At 43.8% G+C, this 23000-nt stretch overlaps 1 protein-coding gene across 7 annotated transcripts in view; it reads right to left on the bottom strand.

Annotated features, from left to right (window-relative positions):
* Nucleotides 1-23000, bottom strand: part of CYLD (ubiquitin carboxyl-terminal hydrolase CYLD) — a 145033-nt gene that overhangs the window by 16209 nt on the left and 105824 nt on the right. For all 7 annotated transcript variants that reach the window (XM_050192324.3, XM_050192325.3, XM_055062155.2 and 4 more), the window contains 6 exons: nt 21247-21268; nt 16787-17024; nt 15985-16076; nt 10727-10790; nt 8145-8265; nt 155-263 (listed from right to left, as the gene is read on the bottom strand). In XM_050192324.3, coding sequence (XP_050048281.2) covers nt 155-263; nt 8145-8265; nt 10727-10790; nt 15985-16076; nt 16787-17024; nt 21247-21268 — 646 coding nt within the window. The remainder of the gene's footprint in view (nt 1-154; nt 264-8144; nt 8266-10726; nt 10791-15984; nt 16077-16786; nt 17025-21246; nt 21269-23000) is intronic.

Here is a 23000-nt window from a genome sequence, read left to right as displayed (position 1 = left end):
CACTTAAGAAATATTTTACTTTCTTTCTACTAATCTAAGAAACAAGACTTTTCAAAAGTCACATAGCACATTTGTCAGAATGCACTTCCCATTCAGTTCTTCCAAAAATAAGAAACATCACTGCACAATGCACGCAATTTCTTCATGGACTTACAATTTTCCAAGGCATCTGTAATGTCCAACTTCAGACTCGGTACAATGTGGTCATACAGCTTAAACTGCTTGCCACAACGAGGCATCTGGATGATCAATGCTTTTGGAATCTGCAACAAATATATAAACACAGTTGGTTCCTGAAAAGTGTGCACTGCTTAATCATTCTTTACTAAGACTAAAGTATTTTAGCAGGGAGGCTTACAGAACACCTGAGGGTGATTACGTAGCTTGCTATACACTTTCTGTGCCCACGCAATCGCTCAACCTCCTCACCTGGCCTCGTTACATTGCGCCCATTCTGGGCTGACACCACCTTCTCTAGGAACACTATCAAAGCATCTGCAAGCTGTGGCCAGCAGGAAGAAAAGGCATAAAGGTAGCATGTGCACGTCTGGAAGTCTAAAATGTGACAAAACTTATTTGCCTGGATAAAGCAGTGGCTGAGGATAAAGGATAAAATGAGTATAAAGCTTAACATATTGTAGTGCGAAGGCACAATCACAAAGAAGATGCAGGGATATACATCACAGGTGCACTACTAACAACATTATTTGAAAGACAGCAAGATACAGTATGTGTGTGTATATATATATATATATATATATATATATATATATATATATATATATATTGCGCCATATGGGCAAGCCCACCAGCCACCTAGGGTAGACTACAAAGGGCAATAATCAGAACTAGCAAGATCATTTGAAAGATCTAAAAGAAAGTATGTTCCGCATTGAACAAAACAACAGAAGTCTGACTTACACAAGTACTACTTTTTCTTTTATGTAAAATGCTTCCCATAGCTCACATGCCGTTTTGTCTTTGCTTCTGCCCAGGAACTTCACGTCATGAAATCACGGCTCACAAGAGCAGGTTTTAAAGTGCACTGAAAGATGCACAGTCAAGTCCTTCTTCGAGTTATTAGCATGCTCCCTCATTCGGTCACTGCTACAGCGGCATATTTGTCCTACATAGGACTTTGCACAAGACAGGAAAATTTCATAAACCATCCTGGTGGCGCACCACACGTAAAACTTGACGTGTTTTATTCGGCAGCCTATCTTAGAGCTGCAGACTATGTGGGGGACACAGCTAGGCCAGCAGAGAACATGACAGGCAGAAGAAAGGGGGGGTGGGGGAATGTGCCTGCGACCTGCGTGTGCATGTGACGTGATTGTGCCTTCGCACTATATGTCGTTACGCAAACACCAACTAGCACGACAAGTCCTCCTACAGAGTATAAAGCAGTCGCTGCTTTCATCTGTGAAGTTGTCTATGGGCTATTGAGTAATAATCACAGGAGGAAAAACTATGGGCCGGCGCCAATGTGAGCGCGAATCATGATAATGTCATGCTGGGTGAGGAGTAGACGTGCAGCTTCAGACGTGCTATTGCGAGTTGGCAAACATTGGCGCAGCGCCCCTTATGATGCCATAAGGAACTACTTTTGTTGTCCCTCGCGATCGGAGCAGAGCACACGTGGCCGCTGTCTACGATGGTGCCCGGCATCATCTGCTTCTGGCCACTTGCACTGGGTTGTTGGATGATGCCATAAAAGTTTTTCGCCAGCGCGGTTTGCACTCAAGGAATAAAAGACCTGTAGACCATTTTATAGTGCAAATATTTTATTCAAGATTTATATTTACGATCACGTGCTTTTTATACGGTAATGAGAGCAAAAAACTAGCGCACTTGAGATATCAAATGATCTGCAATCGCAGCCAGGCGCATATAGAAAAAACGGACGATCGGCAACCATAACCGTGCACGTACAGAAAACTGCACTTGGTGCTTTTCAAATTTTTTGACGTTGTAGGAACAGAAGGAACAGGAATAGAACAGGAACAAAACTGTCCACTATAATGTAATCAAAAATTAGAATTTGTTCTACTTTATTATCATGCCTATAAAAAGTGTGAGAGTATGCGAGACATAGCTATTATGCGGCGAAACAAAATTTACTTATATTTCTGCACCACATTTGGGCAGACGTGTACAGACGGAACAGCAGAATAGACCAGAATCTCCTGCTCACTTCGACCAGTCAGAATCATTCCTTCATAATTTCTGCAGTTCCTCCACTGCTCCTCTACGATGTAAGCGTTCACTGTGCATGCATTCACTGATTATCAAAAATGGGGCACCAATGCTTCGTCCCAAAGTGTAACAGCTAATATGAATCCTGCACAAAAAATACTCGAACTTTCAAAGCTCTAAATGACCTAGAACACCTGCAAGAACGGCCGAGACTATAGAAAGCAAGGTTCAAGAACTGACAACAAGCGACTACGTCTGCTAAAAGCATTTACCCGGCAGAATGGTTAGCAGGCGTAAATACTACGCTGACCTTCGAGGTGCAGTCATCCTTGGCCAGCCGAAAAAGTCTTTGTTGCTGCTTGGGGCAGTACTGGTCGTTCCCTGTCTCATGGCGCACCGGCCAGCTTAGCAAGAGCACGTAATAGCTCCCGTCTCGTTTAGTGAAAAGTATCCTGTTCGGTAGTGTACTTGAGCTATAGCTACCTAAGAGATGCACACATCGTGAATCTAATGCAAGGGCGGCGCACTGGCATCAAGCAGCCACACGCGACCAGACAACGAGAGCGCTCCCAGTGTCGAACAGATCCTTTGCATCACTTCGATGGCTTCGACAAACCGTCATGTGACGATACGTCAGCTGCCCAGCATTAGGTATGGGGTGTTGTCACAACGTCCACCGCTGAACCCCTGTGCGACATTATGACGACATGGGAAGGAGCCGAGCTGCGCCTCCTAAATTATTCTTTCTCTGTGCTACGGGCATATATCCTCCAGAAGAAGTACAGACCAACCTGTCCTAGCACGTTCATTGTGCTTTGCACTTAACGGACTCATAGCTCACTTTAGAATTTCAGTAACTTACTTTTATACAAAAATTGCTTTGGTCATGTGCCACTTGCTCAAAGAAATAGAATTGGTTGGCTTTCTTGTTCTGTGCATCATCACAGCAGCCACAAGATTCATCAGCAGCAGCAGCCTATTTTAGGTCCACTGCAGGACGAAGGCATCTCCTTGCAATCTCCAATTACCCCTGTCCTGCACCAACCGATTCCAACTAGCACCCGTGAATTTTTGAATTTCATCGCTCCACCTAGTCTTCTGCTGTCCTCGACTGCATTTTTCTTCTCTTGGTACCCATTCTGTAACCTTAATGGTCCAAAAGTTATCTAACCGGTGCATTACATGACCTGCCCAGGTCCATTTTTTTTTCTCTTAATGTCAATTACAATATAGGCTATACTGGTTTGCTCTCTGATCCAAACCGCTCTCTTTCTGTATCTTAATGTTATGCCTAGCATTCTTCGTTCTATTGCTCTTTGCGCGGTCCTTAACTTGTTCTCAAGCTTTTGTCAGTCTCCAAGTTTCCGCCCCATATGTCAGCACAGGTAAAATGCACTGCTGTACACCTTCCTTTTCACTGATAATGGTAAGCTTCCAGTCGGGAGCTGACAATGTCTGCCGTATGTGCACCAACCCATTTTTATATTCTTCTGTAAATTTCCTTCTCATGATCAGGGTTCCCTGTGAGTAATTGACCAAGGTAACCGTACTCCTTCATAGACTCTAGAGGCTGACTGGCGATCCTGAACTCTTGTTCGCTTGCCCGGCTATTCATCATTGTCTTTGTCTTCTGCATATTAATCTTCAACCCCACTTTTATACTCTCGCTGTTAAGGTCCTCAATAATTTGTTGTAACTTAAGATTAATGTGACCATATTTGAACGTGAAGAGGGAACTTCGTCGACTTTATACTGCAACCTGAAAGCTCAGACTGCTAGTTATTCTTGATGTTCAATGAGTGTCATTTGTTTATGAACGTGAGATCGCAATTTTTGCTGTGCGACCTCGGTATAAACGGTGCTCAAGTGCTGTGACAGGGTGAAGGCCAAGTACTCAGGCACCAATCATTACGATATGTTGTTTGAGATGATCCTGACTAAGTTTTTCCACTCCCTGCTACTAACATTGCCCTGAAGGTAACGAACAAGAACAACATCCCCAAAATGCTTGCACAGAAGTTGGTGCCAAGACGGACCACAATCTCTAACTGCAAATGACGGCAATACTTGTGTTTGTGTTGCACTTTTCAAACTTCATATTGCTTTTTTGCTAGGCTAGTATGTCATACAGTTTCAGCATATTAAAGTGTAAGGAAGTATGTTAGGAGAAATAAGAACAATATCTCGTGCTCGTTTTTTTCTTGTACACATATTTTTTTTGTGCAAGCACAATCTGCGGGAGACTGTTCGTGCCAGTGTAGGGTGCTACTGGTGCTTAAGATTCAGCAAAGTGACACAAGCTGCGATGAAAAAAGGCCAGCTCTAGTGGGCGCCATGCTGTCGCCTCGGTTGCTCTATTCTTGGCTGGCACCACTGACTAGCAGCGAGCGCCGGAACTAGGCGCAATGGCCACCGCCCTGCGCCTTTTACGCAAATGTGCAGGTATGAAAGTATATAGAAAGCTATTACTATTACAATGTACCTTCATGCTACCTAATTGACCATTTAAAAAATTGCAAAGCTCTCCTCGGTGTCTCCCTTTCCTACTAATCTTTCTCAGAAAAAGTACAGGCCAATCTTGAATTTGCAGTAAAGGTAATAAATATATTTAACATACAAGCTAAGGAGTAGTTCTAATCCAATTCGTAGATATTTGGTTTGAGTATGTGATGATAAAAATTTTCAAAGATTTGTTTATAGTCATGTACAACCAGCAACATGTCTATTTAAAGCTTTCACTGAGCAATACCTTTGCAAATGGTGCTGATAGAGCGGCTGCTTCCCATCTTTTCACATCACACTAGCAATTTACTTCAAAACTGAAGAGGCATATAACTTTTAAGCACAGAGTACAGTTAAATTTGCATACTTCATGACATACTTCTTTAACTGCAGCAACAACAGTAGGAACATTAATAGTATTTAGGACTAGAGAGTATTTATGGAAGTGATTTGGTGAGGGTCACGTGGTATCGCTGATACATTGCGAGAATCATCACAACATGACATGCCACAACTTGGAAAGTATGCCTTTGCATACTTGCCACGAGACAAGTATGCAAGGGCCATTCTGAGGGAGGCCCTTGCAATAGCATTATCAGCAACAAGATGATGAGTCAAGAAATAGTGTGCAGGAGGTATACACACATACTGAAAACAAGTACATTCAAATGGCTATCAGGCCAACTTAAGCATCACCTGCGAAATGACACAGGACAACACAAGTCCACCTGGCCCATTTAAACCAAAAGCCAGGACAACTTAAAAAGAGAATAAGCTAGTGATATGATGAAAACATACATGGAGCCACCCATGGCACATTAAACTTTTATGTACTATATGGTGGCAACACAGGGCTCTTGACTGCCATTATGTCTATGCCAAATGAGCCTGTAATAAGCAAAAGGCAGTGACCTCATCGGATACAGGTGCAACTTAAGAACAAATATTGAATTCAATTTATTTGTCAGACTATTTCTCAAGACTGGCCAGTTGTACTTAAAAAAAAAACTTTTTGATTGAAAACTGGGCTGATTTATGTTTTTGCTAAAATAGCTTGATCTTGCAAGAATATTGGTTCCATTCTTGCTTATATCTGACTATGGAGCAGGGATTTGTTACAGAGTGTCCACAGTAAATGTTTTATAATTAAATTTATACAGAATGCTGCTGGTGTAACATTGTGTGCGCCACCTATGTTCTTAAAGAGAAAATAAATATGAGCAGTTGTGTGACTACGCGACAGAGGGAGCCACACGAGCTTTGCCACATTTTCTCAGAAAGGTATTACAAGGTATTGCCTCCATCCCTCGCAAGGTCAGTGCAACCTGCAAGAAAAAGGTATAAAAGGAGGGAAGAGACCACGCACGGTCAGGTGTTCCATTGGGCGAGAGCTGTCCTGTGCCTTGGCTTGTTCCCTGACCATTCACACTCATACATGGGTGAGAACTGCATCTTGGCATAGCCCCGACTTCTCTTGCTCGTACCCGCTTTTGCCCAGCCAGGTGCTGCCTTAGTGCCTGCTTATCGCTATCATGAATCGCCGCGAGGGAAGCACATCGGTCGCATAAATCGCACAGTGAAAACCTGCGTCACTGCCCCGTCGCCTTTTAAGCAGTAGAACACCCTGCTAGATGCTATGTTTTCTTGTATGTGAAACATTTGAGAGCGCTGCAATCACAACGCGCAAGCGGGCATGTCAGATGGTATCTTTTTGCATTTCGCGGGCATCTGCAATAAGTGGAAGAACACTAATACCTAATAGATAGAAAGTTAGAAACTGTTCAATCGGACGTTTCATAAAGCGCTATACAACTTTATCATTGGAATTGTTTGCCAACTTCCTTGCTTCAAAAGTTGGTTAATTCATCTTGACTAATAATACAATTAAGCAGAATACATGAAATATTGTGACTTGCTACATACACTAGTCAGCAACATGCATTTGGTCGCGTCGTCTTAGAGTGCATTGGCATATTTTTATACTCTGGCTAAAGTTAGCTGGGATACCCTGTATAACCCTGGTGTTTTTAAATGTGTGTGTAATCTCTATTGCATTTCCTCCAAAGGCAAGATAAATGCTGAGAGAGCTCTAATATATGTGGTTATAGTCTTGCTGGAGTCTATATAGAAGAGAATTTTTAACAGACCATCATTGCAAATTATTCAACCTGCTATTTCCTTTAAATCATCAACATTAGTACCTGATAAAAACTGTGTACATCTGCATACATCATGCATTGAACCTCAGTATCTATTTCTATTATATTATTTATACAAATAATGATTAACAGATGACCTAGTAGGCTTTCTTTAATGATTCTAGCCAATCAAGAGCTTCACGTCCTTTATGAGGTCAGTGTTTGTGCTCAAACCTCTCGTCAGTGGTCCACAAGCTGCACTGCAGTGAGCCTTTGCGGCGGCACAGTGGTTATGGAATTGTGCAAGCGAAAAAGAGGGTGTGGCTTTCATTCCAGACGTGACTCCATCCTGAACACTGTCCTGTGCAGAAGTACTTAGTACTTAAATTCAGTTACGCATTTAAAAATCCAGGGCGGTTTAAATTAGCCTTGACTGCTCCACTACAGTGTCTCTTAAAGTTTGCTGTCCAGTTTTGGGATGTTAAATGCCGTCAATTAGGTATCTGCCCAGCAGAAGCTCATCCATTGCCCCCTTTTGGCACACAAGCCTGGTAAACATTCAAAAAATAAATTCTGGGGTTTTATGTGCCAAAATCATTATCTTATAATGAGGCACACCATAGTGGACTACTCCACATTAGTTCTGACCACCTGGGGTTCTTTAACATACACCTAAATTTAAGTACATGAGAATTTTTGAATTTTGCCCCCATTGAAATGTGGCTGCAGTGGCTCGGGTATAAAACCAAAACCATGCATACAGCTGAGCTGAATTGGGCCTTAAGGAGCTGAGCGAGTCACATGACTTTACGCAACGTGTCATCATGCTTTGCATCACATGACTCCCACCAAATCACCTCCAAAAAATGCTCTCCCATATAGGACAGCTGCACCACAGTAGTAGTTTTGCAGTCAACAAAAATTTGTGTGACATCCCTGAAAGAAGACATAGAAAACACTACAGTACTATGATCTAATCATGTTCTACTAGACTTTTGCTTTAAAGCACCTTGAAAATCAAGCGCCTCTGTTTCCCTTTTTCTCGTTCATTGGTGCTTCTGTAGCTTCGCCTGCCTACTGTCACCTAGACACATTTAAGCAAAATTGACAACAAAGAAAGTTAAAAACAACAGTGTTGGAGGAAGAGAATAATAATACAAAAATGTATGCAGTATTACATACATGCAAAACAAAAAAGAAAGCAGTTTGTTAAAAAAAAAGTTACGTCAAACAGTGGACAAAGTACTAATAGGATTCTGCAAACAATTCGAATAAATAAAAATAGCAAAAAAGTGTAGAAGAGCTGACCTCCTTGAGCTTTAGCTTGGATTCATGAATGGACTGGTGGAAGAGCTGCTGCACAGTAGGAATTTCCAGTTGCTCGTCTTTAGCAACAAACAGCTGATAAAGGTGCGTCTCCTGTTGCGAGCTGAAAAAGAAAAATGAAGAAAATAGTATTTTTTAAAAACTAGGTACCAAAAAAAATCGGCAGAGACATTTAAGACTGCTTAGGCATGGGAATGCGAAAGCATTATAGTCCCTTTGGTGATATGTGTTTTCCCATGCATTCCTTGTCCGCGCAAGCTCTCGCCTGCATTCTAACTGCATCTCGGTAAGGCCATACCAAAATGAACCAAGCATCTCAATGCGCTCGCTTGCCCGTGAGGAGTTCATAACTCGAAGGACTGCTTAGTGTCGTTCAATTGGACAATAACACTTTTTATTTTATACCTTAGCTGTGCCATCACGTGCGCAATGACACACGCACTAGGCACACCTTTAGTCAACGAGAACTGTGGAGCTGCCGTGGCATCGAGCAAGCATGCTCGTCTCACACCCCGGAGGCATGGCTTCAGTTCCTACCCAGACAGAAATTTACCAAAATTTCTATTCAAAGCCATTAATTTACTTTGTTTACAGGAACCTCTCTGAAAATTTGATGTAAATCCAAGCATTTTGTGACATGTTCTTACTGTTTGTGCTGGTGACCATTTTTGATACCATCTTTCAGTCACGCTGACTACGCCGATGGATTTTCGCGTAATGGGGCATATAATGGGCATATAAGCTTAAATCCTAAAGAATATTTCCGACACCAAGACTGCGGTGTTTCGATAGTAACATCTTCTGTACTAAATTCTGTAGAAATGATTTCGGGTTAAAATAGTACCTCACTTCCAAACACTGTTACCATTGCATATTACCACACATGATGACCTAAAATGCTTGGCACACCATATACTTAAGCCCACTTTCATTACTTTCACTACTTACATGAAAGGTGGCACAATAAAGGATTATAAGGCTATTTCACACCCTTCAGTGCTCTGCCTACGATGTCATGCCTACAGTGTCACAACAGTCAAGTCGACAATGGAAAGAAGCAATTTATAAAGGCAATGTATGGAAGCGTAAGTGGACACAAGCATGCCTTTTGCATACATAGCCTCCACACCACCACCTTATAAGCTTGGGCCACATAAATCTTAAACTCTCATATAAACCGCTACATAATGGAAACCAGCAGACATATTTACATGCCAGTGCAGCCAACTACCATAACATACAGTAACAGTAGCTAAAAAAAACCAGTATTATTTCCTATCTGCTAACGTTGACATCAAAGCTCAGCAGCATACATGTTTAATGCTGATTGGTGCCATGATTTTGCACAGTGCAAAACACAACAGTAAGAAAAAGGAGACACACACATAGAAGCTCTCATACACAGCTTCCTTACTCATTTGAGTCATTCTGCATGACAGGTCCCAGACATCATACTTAGCAGAGGACAGCTTCCCCTCATCCGAGTATCATGGATAATGGACAAAAATAAGAACCACTGCGCAGTTTAGCTGGTGCTCAGATGCACACAGGAACATATGTTCATGACTTATGCACAGAAATATGCAGTGCATGAGGTTAATCACTTACTGTCTCCCTGATGATGGCATTACACAACACTGTCACCGTCAAGTCTTACCATTTCTGATCAGAAAATGCTGAGCTGTATTGCAAATTACTGACATAAATTAAAAATCTGACACAGGAGCACACAGAAATATGTTCCCCTATTTCAATGGAGAAAGTATGCAAGCCCAGGAGTATCACTTTCATGCCAAAGACCTCTGCCTGAATATGTCTTTCACACTTAAAGGATTCATTAAATATAAATACAAATCCCACAATCAGCTTCATCTCACCAATATTTGAAGTATGCACACTTGCATATGCTCCAGAAAACAAGAAATAACTTGTTTCCACACATCGTGCAAATAATAGCTAACATTCAAAAACAGTTAAGGGCTTGAATTACACACAATTTCTGAGGACCAAAACATGTTTGTGCACAAACACATGCAGAAAACATATTACAGAAGTACAAAAAAGTACCACAACTGCCTTTTTTCAGTCCAAAAGAAATACAAGAATAATTAAAACATGCACTACTGAAAATCACTGGAACATTATGTTCTTTATTATTGCCCTGTTGCACACAAAAAATATCTAGATGTTAACAGGCTTACGTGCAATATTGATTTACGTTGTGGAGTGGGCTAAGCACTTCCTTTATCAGCAAAGGTAATTGCAGCTATCTTCTATGTTTATCACTAAGTTGGCGATGGTTAATAGGCAAGTCAGTCGTGGTTCATCATAAATAAGAACTTCCAGTAACAGATGAGATCTCAAAATGCTTCAGTTAAGAAAAAGTAAAGACACGCTAAATATACAGACAAAACCTAATTAAAGCCTGGGGTTTTACATGCCATAACCACGATATGATTATGGGGGCCACCCATAGTGAGGGACTCCAGAATAATTTTGACCACCGGAATACAAAGAATTTTAATAACAGCATGAAGCATAGAAATGCTCATCTACATACTCACCTTAGTTTTAAGAATGGCTGTACCCTTAATGCATAGAACAGTGAATTTAGAAACTCTTCGGGATCTGTAAAAAAAAAAAAAAAATGTTCACAAGTTTTTTACAACAATAAAACAAGAGAGAAATTGTCCACTTTTTGAGCCACAAGGCTGGAAGCTATTTGTGGCACCATCCACAAGCAGCTACAATTCAAATGGCAGGGTGTTTTGATGTAAAAAGTAGGGTTTCATGTCCCCATCATTAGAGTATGTCACTGTAGTGACGCGAAGCGCCGTATGATAAGACAAGACTATACATTGACAGGGAACCACAGAACTGAACTTCATTCTGATGGCAATCGCTTATATACAACTGATATAATTGACAGCGCCCCCTATACACAACACATTCGCCCCTCATAAAAAAAAAAAGAAGAAAGGAAAGAAAAATCAATCCACTTTCGCGCACTCACTTCACAGCACATGACAAGAACGACATTCCTACAGTCAGGTAAGCTCGTAGTCTTGATATCGTACTGGCACTCTTGTTCGTTCCGGCCTGGTGCGTAGTGGTGCTGTGGTTATGGCCAAATGCGACCGAGAATTGTCCTGCTGATCGGGAACCTCTAGTATAGACTCCGTTACTGTGGGCTGTGTACCGTCAGAATGGTTGGCGCTTCCCTGGATGTCTTCTGATGGCACCATTTCAGATTGATTCTCGACGGTAGTAGGGGTATTTTGCTCTGCCATCTTCCCTATGTGAAGATGCAGGTCGCAGGAAAACCCTGAGGCTGCACTGCGTCGCGCTGTAACCGCGTCAGCTAGTGCTTGTGCCGGTCCTGTCCCTACTTGACCAATTACTGTTAATTTTGATGCGTTCCATTTTGTACCATTTGCCAGCAAAAATGAATTCGTGCCCACTCGTCTCTCCACCTGGATCGACAAAGAAAACTTGTGTTTCGTGTTTGGTCCGCCTTGCTTTGTTTTTACGAAATCTCCTGGCTCAATGGTAGACGCTCTGGCACCTCGTTTTTCATTGGTGTACTTTTTTGTTCATTGTTGCTGCTCCTTAAAACGCTGTTTCAACTTTTCCATGGCGACGCGCGGCTCCTCGAAAAATTCCCTTTCTGGGAAGCCAACAACATCCAATCTTGTTCTGGGTCTTCTTCCATGCAATAGGCAAGCCGGTGATGCTGCAGTAGTTGCATGTGGGGTGGCCCTGTAAACACCCAGGTAGTCCCAGATTGCCTCCTTCAGTGGTCTTCGTTCCAATGCCGCAACCTGAACATATTCCTTGAGAACGCGGTTGAACGGCTCAATCTGACCATTGCATTGCGGGTAGTACAATGTTGTGACGCAGTGCTGGATTCCCCGATCACGTAAAAACTGCTCAAAACATGTCGACATAAACTGACGCCCATTGTCAGTCACAATGCTTTTCGGGTACCCTTCTCTCGCAAAAAGTTCCAAAAGCACTTTCACTACTGCCTGTGCAGTGATTGTGGACACAAATGCCATCTTGGGCCACTTGCTGTGGTAATCAATAATAGTGATTGCAAACCTGCACTCCGGAGGGGCTCGCTCCATCGGCCTAACGATGTCGATTCCAAGCTTTTCCCACGGCTTCTTGGGCCACTTTACTGGCTCCAATAGGGCCATTACGGTTTTTGCAGATTCATCTGATGCTTTGCAGATAGCACAATTCCTAACCAGAGATTCAACATCACTGTCCATTCTGGGCCACCAGTACTGTTCTCTCAACCATTGTTTGGTCCTTACAATGCCTGGATGCGATTCATGTGCCATCATGACTAGCCTGGAAGTGAGTGTCGCCGGGGGAACAACCCGTTCAGCGCGAAACAGTAGCCTGTCTATAACTGACAGTTCTTCTTGTATACGAAAAAACAACCTTAGTTTTCCAGCTAAGCAGCCCTTTTCCGGCCATCTGGACATAGCATGCTGCGCCACCTCATTTATCACTGAATCCTCAGCTGTTGCTGCTTGCAACTCACTCTTAGTGATCATGCTGGCAACCACGGCAACTACTTCCTCCACAGGTTCGTCCTCTGCAGAGATCAAAGGTAACCTAGAAAGTGCATCCGCAACAACATTGGTGTTCCCCTTTGTGAAATGCACAGTGAAGATGTATCTCAAAAGTCTAGCACCCCAGCGTTCAATACGCAGTGGGCGTCTTCCAACCCCATTTGTGGACAGCAGTGTCACCAAAGCCTGATGATCAGTTCATAAGACAAACTTGCGGCCCCACAGATAAACGTGCCAATGTTTGTACGCCCATAAACATGCCAGCGTCTCTCGTTCCCCGGTAGAGTACTTGCATTCTGTTGGAGTTAGTGTCCTCGAAGCGAATGCCACTGTACATACTTCTCCGTCGACTACCTGCTGTAGCACAGCTCCGAGTCCATATGCCGAGGCGTCAGTGGTCACTTGTACAGGCAAAGACTTGTTGAACATAGCCACCACCCCGCATGACGACAGCATCTCCTTGATCCTGCAAAAACTCTCCTCGGTGCTCTGGTCCCACACAAACTTCTGTCCTTTACGAAGAAGCCGTCACAGTGGCTCCACCACCTCTGCATAATTGGGAAGAAAATGGGAGTAATAGCCTACGAGCCCAAGGAAAGACTGCAGCGAGACTACATCGGCAGGCATTTGTGTTTTAATCACAGTATATCCACCTTTGACTTGAGTGGGGCAAGACCACTTGCACTCACATGACTCACATTATGACCCAAAAAGGAGAGTTCCTTGACAGCGAACAAGCATTTCTGATTTAGCTGCAGCCCCCGCCTCAGCGATCTGATGCAATACCCCGCAAAGGTTATGGTTGTGCTCGTTCTTAGTCTTTCCAAAGACTACGATGTTGTCTATATAGAACAACACGCCCTTGCAGCCTTTCAAGATTTCTTGCATCATTCGCTGAAATGCGGCTGGTGCCGATGTGAGGCCAAAACACACTCTGCGGAACCTAAATAAGCCTTCGTGCGTAATAAATGTCATTATTTCGCGACTCTCTTCGGCTAATTCCACTTGATGGTAGGCTGCAGCAAGATCCAGTTTCTAGAACCATGCTGCTCCGCTCAGCGCATGCGACAGTTCCTCTGTGTGCGGCAAAGGGAATCCATCAATGACTACTGCTTTGTTTGGCTCACGCAAATCGACTTATAGACGAATAGTTCCATCCTTCTTCTGCACAACCACTATAGGAGACACCCATTCCGCAGCACTGACCTTTTCTATAATGCCTGCATCCAATAATCTTGCCAGTTCAGCCGCTACTTTCTCTCGCAACGTCAGGGGCAAACATCGAACCTTCGCTGCTACTGGTTTTACATCTGCGCGCCGCTTCACAGAATGTACAATGTTTTTCGCTAATCCCAACTTATCAGCGAAAAGAAAGGAAAACTCACATAATTTAGGAGGAAGCGACTGGGGGCTGACCGTGACTTGTAGAGAGTCCAGTGTAGAACCGATGACGTGCAACTGTAGCTGGTGCACCCCATCCAGTCCTAGTAACAATGTAAAAGCGAAGGCAAGTCGAGTTGTTCCCACGTACAACTCTGGCTGTGAACTATCCCAAGACTGGAATTTTCTTCAGTGAAAAATCCTGCAGCGTCGCTGTAGCCGCAGCCAAAGGGAACCTGTTGGCGAACTTGGCTCGATAAACGTGGTCTGGCAAAATAGACACCGACGACCCAGTAACCACCAGCAACTGAAGTGGCTTTATCTCAATAACGACATCAACGACCAAAGTCCTTCGTTCCACTTCTCTGACCGCCAGCACAGTGAGCACATCCTCCTCGCTAGCGCCGTTGTTTCGGACCGTCCACACGTCCCGCTCCGCCAACCTGCCACAGACCGCTTGAAGATGTCCCATCCTGTGGCACTGGGAGCAACGTTTCCCCCGTGCTTTGTATTCCTGTGAATTAGCTAGGTACCTTGTAGAGCCGCACCGGTAACACCTGCACACCGGCGTAATTGCCGAGTCACTGTCTGGGCCTCTGCCTTGAGATACGTGCTGCACTATGTCCGTTTGGGGCGACCCTTGGTCATAGACCACAGCCCACTCCGCTGCCTGCTCGTACGTCTGCAGCATTTCTACTGACTCTGCGAGCGTAAGTTGTGACCCCTTCACGGGCAATTTCTGTCGCAACTCAGTGCTCCGTACTCCGTCAACAACCCTGTCCCGTAGAGCTGCTTCCAAGAAATGCCTGAAGTCGCACGTCTTTGCTAGCTGTCGGAGGGCACTGACATACTCTCGTATCGGCTCAATCGGCAGTTGCCGATGTAACGTGAATCGACGTCGCTCGATCAGTACGTTGACGGTGCTTGAGAACTGCCACTCCAATAAGCCCAACGCCTCCGTGTAACTATCCCCTTCACTTGCCTCCGTCTTGCCTTTTCCTGCTAGTTTGCTTGCCTCCGGCCCGGCTTTGGTCGTGTCAGACGTTCGTGCTGGCTCTGGGCCCAATGTGCGAAAAACACGGCGTCCCTCGACCCAAAGACATTGCAGCAGAATTGCTTTTTTCCATAGTGGCGGTTGCGCGTCCATCCCCGTCGCTTCAAGGAAATATGTGAGATCATCGCACCACTGCTCCCATAGAATTGTTGCATCTCCAGGAAAGGCGGTAATGGCGGTAGTCCATACGCTGCCATCTCGTAGGTGACGCCCCTTGGAACAGCAGGAAGCCAGGTAAGGAAAAGCAGTTCGTCGCTAGTCACTAGCTTCGCCGACTGCACCAGATTGTAGTGACGCGAAGCGCCGTATGATAAGACAAGATCATACATTGACGGGGAACCACGGAACTGAACTTTATTCTGATGGCAATCGCTTATATACAACTGATATAGTCCCATGGGGGCGAAATGCGAAAGCACCCGTGTACTTAGATTTAGGTGCACGTTAAAGAACCCCAGGTGGTCAAAATTTCCAGCCGTGGCCAGGATTCGATCCCACGACCTCGTACTCAGCAGCCTAACACCATAGCCACTGAGCAACTACGACGGGTCCTTTTGGATCTACCAATGCCTTTTAAGTTATTACTGAAATTGCACTGATGCTATACATTTTTTTTCCTCTAGGTGTATTCTAAGGAAACACATCTTGCATAAAAGTAAACAAGCATGATATTTAAGACGGTTCCTTGTACTTTCATCTAGTCAGAAGTTTAATCTTGCCAGTTGTCACAGCCAGAATTCTTACTTTGAAAGATTTGCTACTCAAATAATGTGGAGTATTGGGTATACCATAGACACGTCCTCACCTTTTTCCTCAGTAGTGAGCCCCGACACACCTCCCAAAGAGTCAAGGAGCTTTCGAAGCCTCATCACATTTTCACTAGGCACATAAAGATCTCTAAAGAAGAAAGAAACAAATCAAAATTGCAAATATGCTACAGTGGTAACAAAAAAGCTTATCTGAAACAAGCACACCATCAAAACAAAGAGTGTGATGGTGAAGTTGTTGGGTCTCATACTGATAAAGTTGCAGAATTGCAAGCCAAAGGTTGTGAACTAAAACATTGTTAAGCAATGAACCTGTCTAAAGACATGCTAACATGACATGGTCGTAATAAAGAAATAAATGTATTTAACCAAACTACAGTCGAATTTCTGCATAGGTAATGCCAGTTCAACTAAATTTCCAGCTTAACAAAGTTTTCATTATTCCCCTTCAGTGTCTCATAGTACTTTATGCAACAAAATTACCACAACAATGAAGTCCAAGCACATCTTCTCTTCAACAAAGCTTTCGTGAAGCCACCACCACAAAAAAATAAAAAGTACCCAAGAGCTACTCTTGAGAGTTTGAACGCTAAGAAAATGTTGATGACTGAATAAAACACAAAGATCGACTATCTTTTAACCCTCCCAAAAAAAGCAACAGCAGCAGCCATATAATAGCCGACTGTTCGTGGCAGCTTCATCACCATCAGCTGCACATGTTTCATGGTTATTTGTAAATTTCGCATCTACAAAGTTTCACAAGAAAATTTTTTACGAGCGCCATCAATTTCATCTTTATGAGATTGTACTGTACTTGTAGCATATCAAGCACATACGTACCTGCGAAGAGTGTTAACAATGTCGTCACGCAGCACTTTCTGGATGCAATCATATTCTTCTATGTCATCAGGTTGACGTTCCCGATTGAGAATATCATCGAAGATGTAAGTGCATGAAAACATGGCAAAAAGTGTGGCATCTAAGTAGCATGAATTATGGTGTCCCTGTATTCCTCGTTTAACTTTACACAATTCTGCCACTGCATCTTCAGTAAGGCCCAGCACGTCAACATAGCGACCTGTACAAAAAAAATCAGACAAATGATGCTCCTTAAGTTGACACGCATGCATTTTGAAAGGTAATCTCTCCACAAAAGAGAAAAATAGACTCAATGAATATCCACTGGAATGTGTGTGTGTATGTGTGTGCATATCATGCTTGCAGTGCCAAAATTGTCTGTACGGCACATTCCTAGTGACCCAAGCTGTTACTACGACAGACAGCAGCCAGTGGCAAGTTGTTTATTTGGGAAAATGCAGAGTGACCCATGTTGTCTGCTCGGCAAGACAGCAGCCAGCAAATACCTAGTGGCCCAAGTTGACTCTCCTCCATTAAATGACCAGAAACATACAAACCGCAAAGTGGGAAGAAAAGCCAAAGAAAGCCATCGCTTTAAAATTCTGCCCATTTTCTTGGCCAAAATTCAGTTTTAACCAAAATGAGTCAGTAAAAGGAAACTTACCAAGACGCCAAGACGGCAGCTGGAACTTAGCTACGAGGCATGCACTCTGATGCAAGTAGCCTGGCGAGGTTAAAGTCCCATGTCAGCCTAGTACCCAAGCAATGCTTACCTTTTTATCTTATTTGCATCCATTTTACCAGCCGCTTAAATGAAAATGAGGAGTGGGCAATTGGAGTCATTTGGCAGGCTATTTCGTACTGCATCATGTGAAGTGCACAAACTTGCTAGCAGTGACTCAAATTTTGTTTGTGTGTATATCCATTTTCACTGCACATTAAATCAGTTTCCAGTCAACACCTTGACTATGTGCCTTCCCACTTAATCCTGTGTGTGTGTCTTGTGCTGCCAATTTGAAGAGAAAAGGGGAGGGGGTGGCCAGGAGAGCACTGGCCCAAGTTCTTGCAGTCTTCATGCTGCAGCAACTGTAGTGGATGCACTGGGCAAGTTCACTGATCATAATGTGTGGTCGTATCTACCTTAGTCAAATTTTTAAAAATATTATTCATTGGTCCTCTGTAGTCCCACAATGTTAAGAATAAAGTATTATGCTATTTTTGCTCGAATATCAAATGCACTCACTATTAACTCCCGCTTAGTCACATTGCCATATACTATTGTGCCCTTGCTAGACTGCTTCTCAAAAACTTTGTTATTTTGCATACTGACTACAACTACAGTGCAGGGGATCAGAATCTGCAGTGTCAAGAAAATGAGCTAACCAGATGTTTGCCAATAAACAAAACTGGTAAGCTTGACACCCCCCTTCCCTTGAAAAATTATCCATGGTTGCTCAAATCAAACCTGTAGTTCTCGTATTATGCATGTACAAGTACACAGTAGCGCCATCTGTTTGCCATCCTTTGGTGAAACATTGTTTGGATATCAAGCTGTGATGCACTGGTGCTGAGTTGCACCTTGAAGTGATGTATTAAACAAGATGGTGGAGGAGCCTGTGAACACAGTTGGGGAACAATGTATTGTAATAACGTTTCTCACAAACGAATGCCTAAAACTGATTGAAAATCACACTAGACTTCAAGCTCAACATGGTGCAGTGATGCTAAGCCACAGCACAATATTTGAGTTGTGCAAACAACTTCGAGATGGCCAGAGTGCAGTGGAAGACAATGCCAGATGAGGTAACTTCGCTCCCATTGTTGGGGTTTTTGAAAGGATCCAGTAAGTGGAGCATTTAATAATCGAAAACTGCTGAGTAATGCTTTGTCAGCATGCAAAACAGACATCTCTCCCAAGCGACACACAACACCGTTATTCACATACACCTGATGTTCCGCAAAACTGGTGCATGCTAAGCACCAATGCAACTGTCCGCCTTTGACCGAGACAGGAGACTGCAAACTTGCATTGAGTTCAAAGACCATTTGGCAGGGAAGGCAAGAGTTTTCTTTGCTGGATCATCACCTGCCATGAGACGTGTGTGCATCACATCACTCCAAAATAAAAAAAAGTCGCCAGAACAACGGAAGCATACCGGCTCCCCAATATCAAGGAAGTTTGAAGCGACTTAGTCAGCAGTGAAATGCATAACGACAACTTTTTTGGATGAATGCAGCGTCATTTACGTTGACTACATCCCCAGTGATGAGACCATCAACAGTGAGTACTACTGTAAGGTAGTCCAATGTGCACACATTGCACTTGGGAAGAAACAGCCCGGCTTGATTACCATGGGCATTCTCTTCATACAAAACAATGCCCGCCCACATACTACGCATTGCACAATGTGCACTTTGCAGGATCTTGGTTGGGAGGTACCGCCACATTCGGCATGAAGTCCTGACCTCGATTTAAGTGACTACCATTTGTTTGGACCACTGAGAGTTCCCGAAAGCCCAACGTTTCAGCAGTTATGATGGCAAGTCAAGCAAGCTGTCCGCTCATGGCTGCAACTCAAGAACAAATGTCTCTATGCCGCTGGAATCCATGCACTGCTGAAGCACTGGGATAAGTGCGTCAGTTTCAAGGAGGATTATTTCAAGAAATGAGATCACATTTGCACATCTAAACATGTTTTGTATTCCTGAAAAATAAAGTTTGGGTTGAATATGAGCACCTCTAGTAGAAAGACATTCACCAGACAAACAAGATCTTTAATTGTAAATAAAGGTAAAAAAAGTTCGTCGAAATTTCTGAATACAAAAAACGGAAAATGCGGAATCCTAATGAATGGACATGCCTTAAAACAACCTCTGAGGGAGCCAACAAGTAGCAGTACCAACATTTCACAAGTGAAAATTACACAGGCAATATTTTTTGGTAGTAACATTACCATAGTCTGCTTAACTGGCACTTTAAATAGTTATTTGTTAGGCTGTCCACATGTTTTCCACATGTAGCCTACTGCTGCAATTAGGCAGCAGCAGAGAGCACTAGACCCTTTGCCACACGACCACTGCCATAAACCTTAACCCCTTCCGTGCCTTCGACGAGCTGGATTCCTCCATCCGTCTCTGGTCAAAATGGCCAAGGGTGAGCAACCATACTTTGCATTTTCTAGCAATGCTATGGACGAGCACAGTTTCGTCTCAGTGCTTAGTTGTGCTTTTGGTAGATGGCAGCATACAGTCCATGGGGCAGTGAAAGCTGAAGCGAATTTATATTTCTGAGGAAGTAAAACATGTTTGCAAGAGGGGTCTTCCAAAATAATTCGGCAATTTTTCATCAGCGTAGTAGTGTGGCATAGAAGGCGTTAACTCCAGTTCATGCTTAGGTTGTTGCTTGTTTGGGCTAAGTCAAGGCTGCCTTCAACAGCCAGGAGTGGGTGGCCTCTGCCCAGTGCATCCTCTGCGCATAATATGTGCTGGAACATCCAGTGCACAAGGTAAGTTATATTAAAAGGTGAAAAAATCTTTAGAGTTGAACACCCCCTGGACAATGAACATGCCTTTCCATCAATTTTTAGGAGTGTAAGCTACAAGCAGTTCCTTTGAATTCAGCACCTAACAGCTTACATGTCAATAGTCATGCTGCCAGTCATTTACACTGTGCATTCAAACCAAAATGGCACAGCGACCAGATTGTGAGTGTGCAGCAATCCAGAAGCTTTCTGCAAATAATTTTTGAATACGAAATGCAAATCATAGAAAGCAAAGAGTTCACTTTAAATGGGGCCATTATAAAAGGGCTTGACTAAACTACTTTTCAGGAAAAGGCAAACATTAGAAGAGCTGGCACAAAGAAATTTCATCAGAAAAATCACACAGCAATATGCAAAGACACTTTTACATAGTGTGCATTTGCAAAGCAAAGTTATCTATATTTTTTCTTTCTGAAAAGTAGGCTAGCCTATATGTCAAAACCAGACCCAAGCATAAAGCCTACTTTAGAAATTGTCCTATTGGCAAAACATTATGGCCACTTAGCTTTTGCACAATGCACCACCATGAACCAGCTTCTTGGCTTCTTTGCCAACACTCATTAAAAACCCATCCAAGTTGGCTACCACTCTTGCAGAGTAAAATTTGACCAATCAGCAAACTTCCTGGCACCTCAGCAAAATACTGCTCTCTACAGATGACAAGACAGCAATTTTGTGGGCGCACATTTAAGTGTTAATTTATAAAAAATTTAAAACAGATTACAAGTGCCTCAGAAGAGATGAATGTCTGAAAGCAGCAACACATGGGAGGTCTTAGCTTTTCCACGTATACATATATATCGCAACAGTAAGGCATCTTCAATGTTTATACAGAGGAACACATTTTGCACGCACGCACACACATTAGGCGCATACTAGGAAAAAAGAGCTAGAACTCACGATTGGTGCTGCTGCCTTTGTCCTGCAAAAAGAGAAGACATAAGTGCAGATTCATGACAAAACAAACTTCCATTAGAAACAGCACTAGCATTTGCTCATATGCTGATTACACTAACATTAATGCAAATTACAACGCTTCTTTGAATATGTGAACGCATTGATAAAGCAGAGAAAGTACTTCTTTCACTCCTGAAAAACTTCTCCCTGAGAAATAAAGAACAAAAGGATATGCAGATCCTGTGCAATGTGGGAATCGATGTAAGCGAAACTTTTTGTGCTGTTTGTGTCATTGACGGTATTTGCCGGTGATGTTGACAGCATTCGACAGTCGTCATGTGGTGCTACCTTGCCTGCACCACTTGTGTTTATCCACGTAGTACAAAGAACACAGATGTGTCATCCATTCACTCATTCCTTCACTGAAGAGAGCCCAAATAAGCAATGCTTTCTGACAACGCATTTTTTTTTCTCCCGTGTCATGTCAGGTGAACTGCATGAGCGCAGAGCGGTAAGGTTAATCACCCGTTTCCCGACTGCGTCGGTATGGGATCCGGTTGTCCCACGTGGCACCCATTCCCCGCTTCCTCTCTCTCTGCTCCCTCTCTAAAATTCTCCCTGCCTCCTTACTGGACTGTCATTGCTGTTGCGCGTGAGCACGCAAGAAAGCGCGGTAGCTCCTGCAATGCTCTTGCGGGAGGTCACGCCTAATTACGGCGTTTAGAGGGCATTGTTGCGTCCCCGAGGGCGCGTCAGAGGGCATTGTGGTCCCATTCTACCGAAACGTCGTTGTCGTTGCCTATATCGTATCCCGCACCCCTGCCGTGAGCTCTCAACCACCCACCGACACGGCGTGCAAGGCAGTAGCAGCAGCAGTAGTGGAAAAGTCGAAGGAAGAGGCAAAGAAAGCTTCGCTTTAAAATCCTGTCTGGGCGCTGCGACTAACTGCAAGAGATGTGGACCGCCCCGGACACACGACCTCCTCTGCCCGGACCAGCAAGGACCGCCCCACGATTAGCAATCCCTACCTGGAGTGACCCGTAACTCGAATTTCCGAGAAGCATTTCTCGATCACAGGCGTCGAAAGTCGAAACCTAAACAAAACACCACCGTGCCGCACAGTTAAAAATCACTGCTTATGTCGACCATATTTGTTAGCGCTGGGCAAAAAACAGCAATGAGCATTACCTGATAAGGTTCAGCAGTAGATTTTGAATGCGCCGCGCACGCGCACTTCACTCCAACACGACCACGACAAGTTAGGCAGTTTCGGTGGTTTCGGTTTCGTAGCGAAGGTTGCGAAGCGAAGGTGTGGCTGCCCATGAACGAGAGGATGTCACGGCTCGCCGAACCCGGCTATTTTTGGTCGCCCAGAGTGCAAATTTATCACGTTGCTCGTGACATGCAGCAAATCGTCTTCCTGAGGTGAGGTGACATTGCAGATGGTTTGGTTAGCGCGAATGTCCCAGGTTACCGCAACGATTTTCAACTTCGAATTTCCCATGTCGTAGCCGTAGCCCACGACCGTGGCGTAGCCATCACACTGACATGTGATTTACCGTAAAATTTAATTTTCCTTTTCCCTCAAAGGCATATGGAGCCTGTGGCCAGCTGTGGCTGCAACATAGCGACGGCTGCAACTACAGTTGCTACGGCGCCAAGTCGTTAGCGTTGATTAGAGTGTAGTGTTGTCTTGATCATTGATGTTGAGTCCTTTCACTACTTATTTCACTCAGCGCAGCGCGCGCCGTAATTGC

Source organism: Dermacentor andersoni, chromosome 1 (assembly GCF_023375885.2).
Source record: "Dermacentor andersoni chromosome 1, qqDerAnde1_hic_scaffold, whole genome shotgun sequence".
Lineage (NCBI taxonomy): Eukaryota > Metazoa > Arthropoda > Arachnida > Ixodida > Ixodidae > Dermacentor > Dermacentor andersoni.
This window is presented reverse-complemented; position numbering and strand designations above follow the sequence as displayed.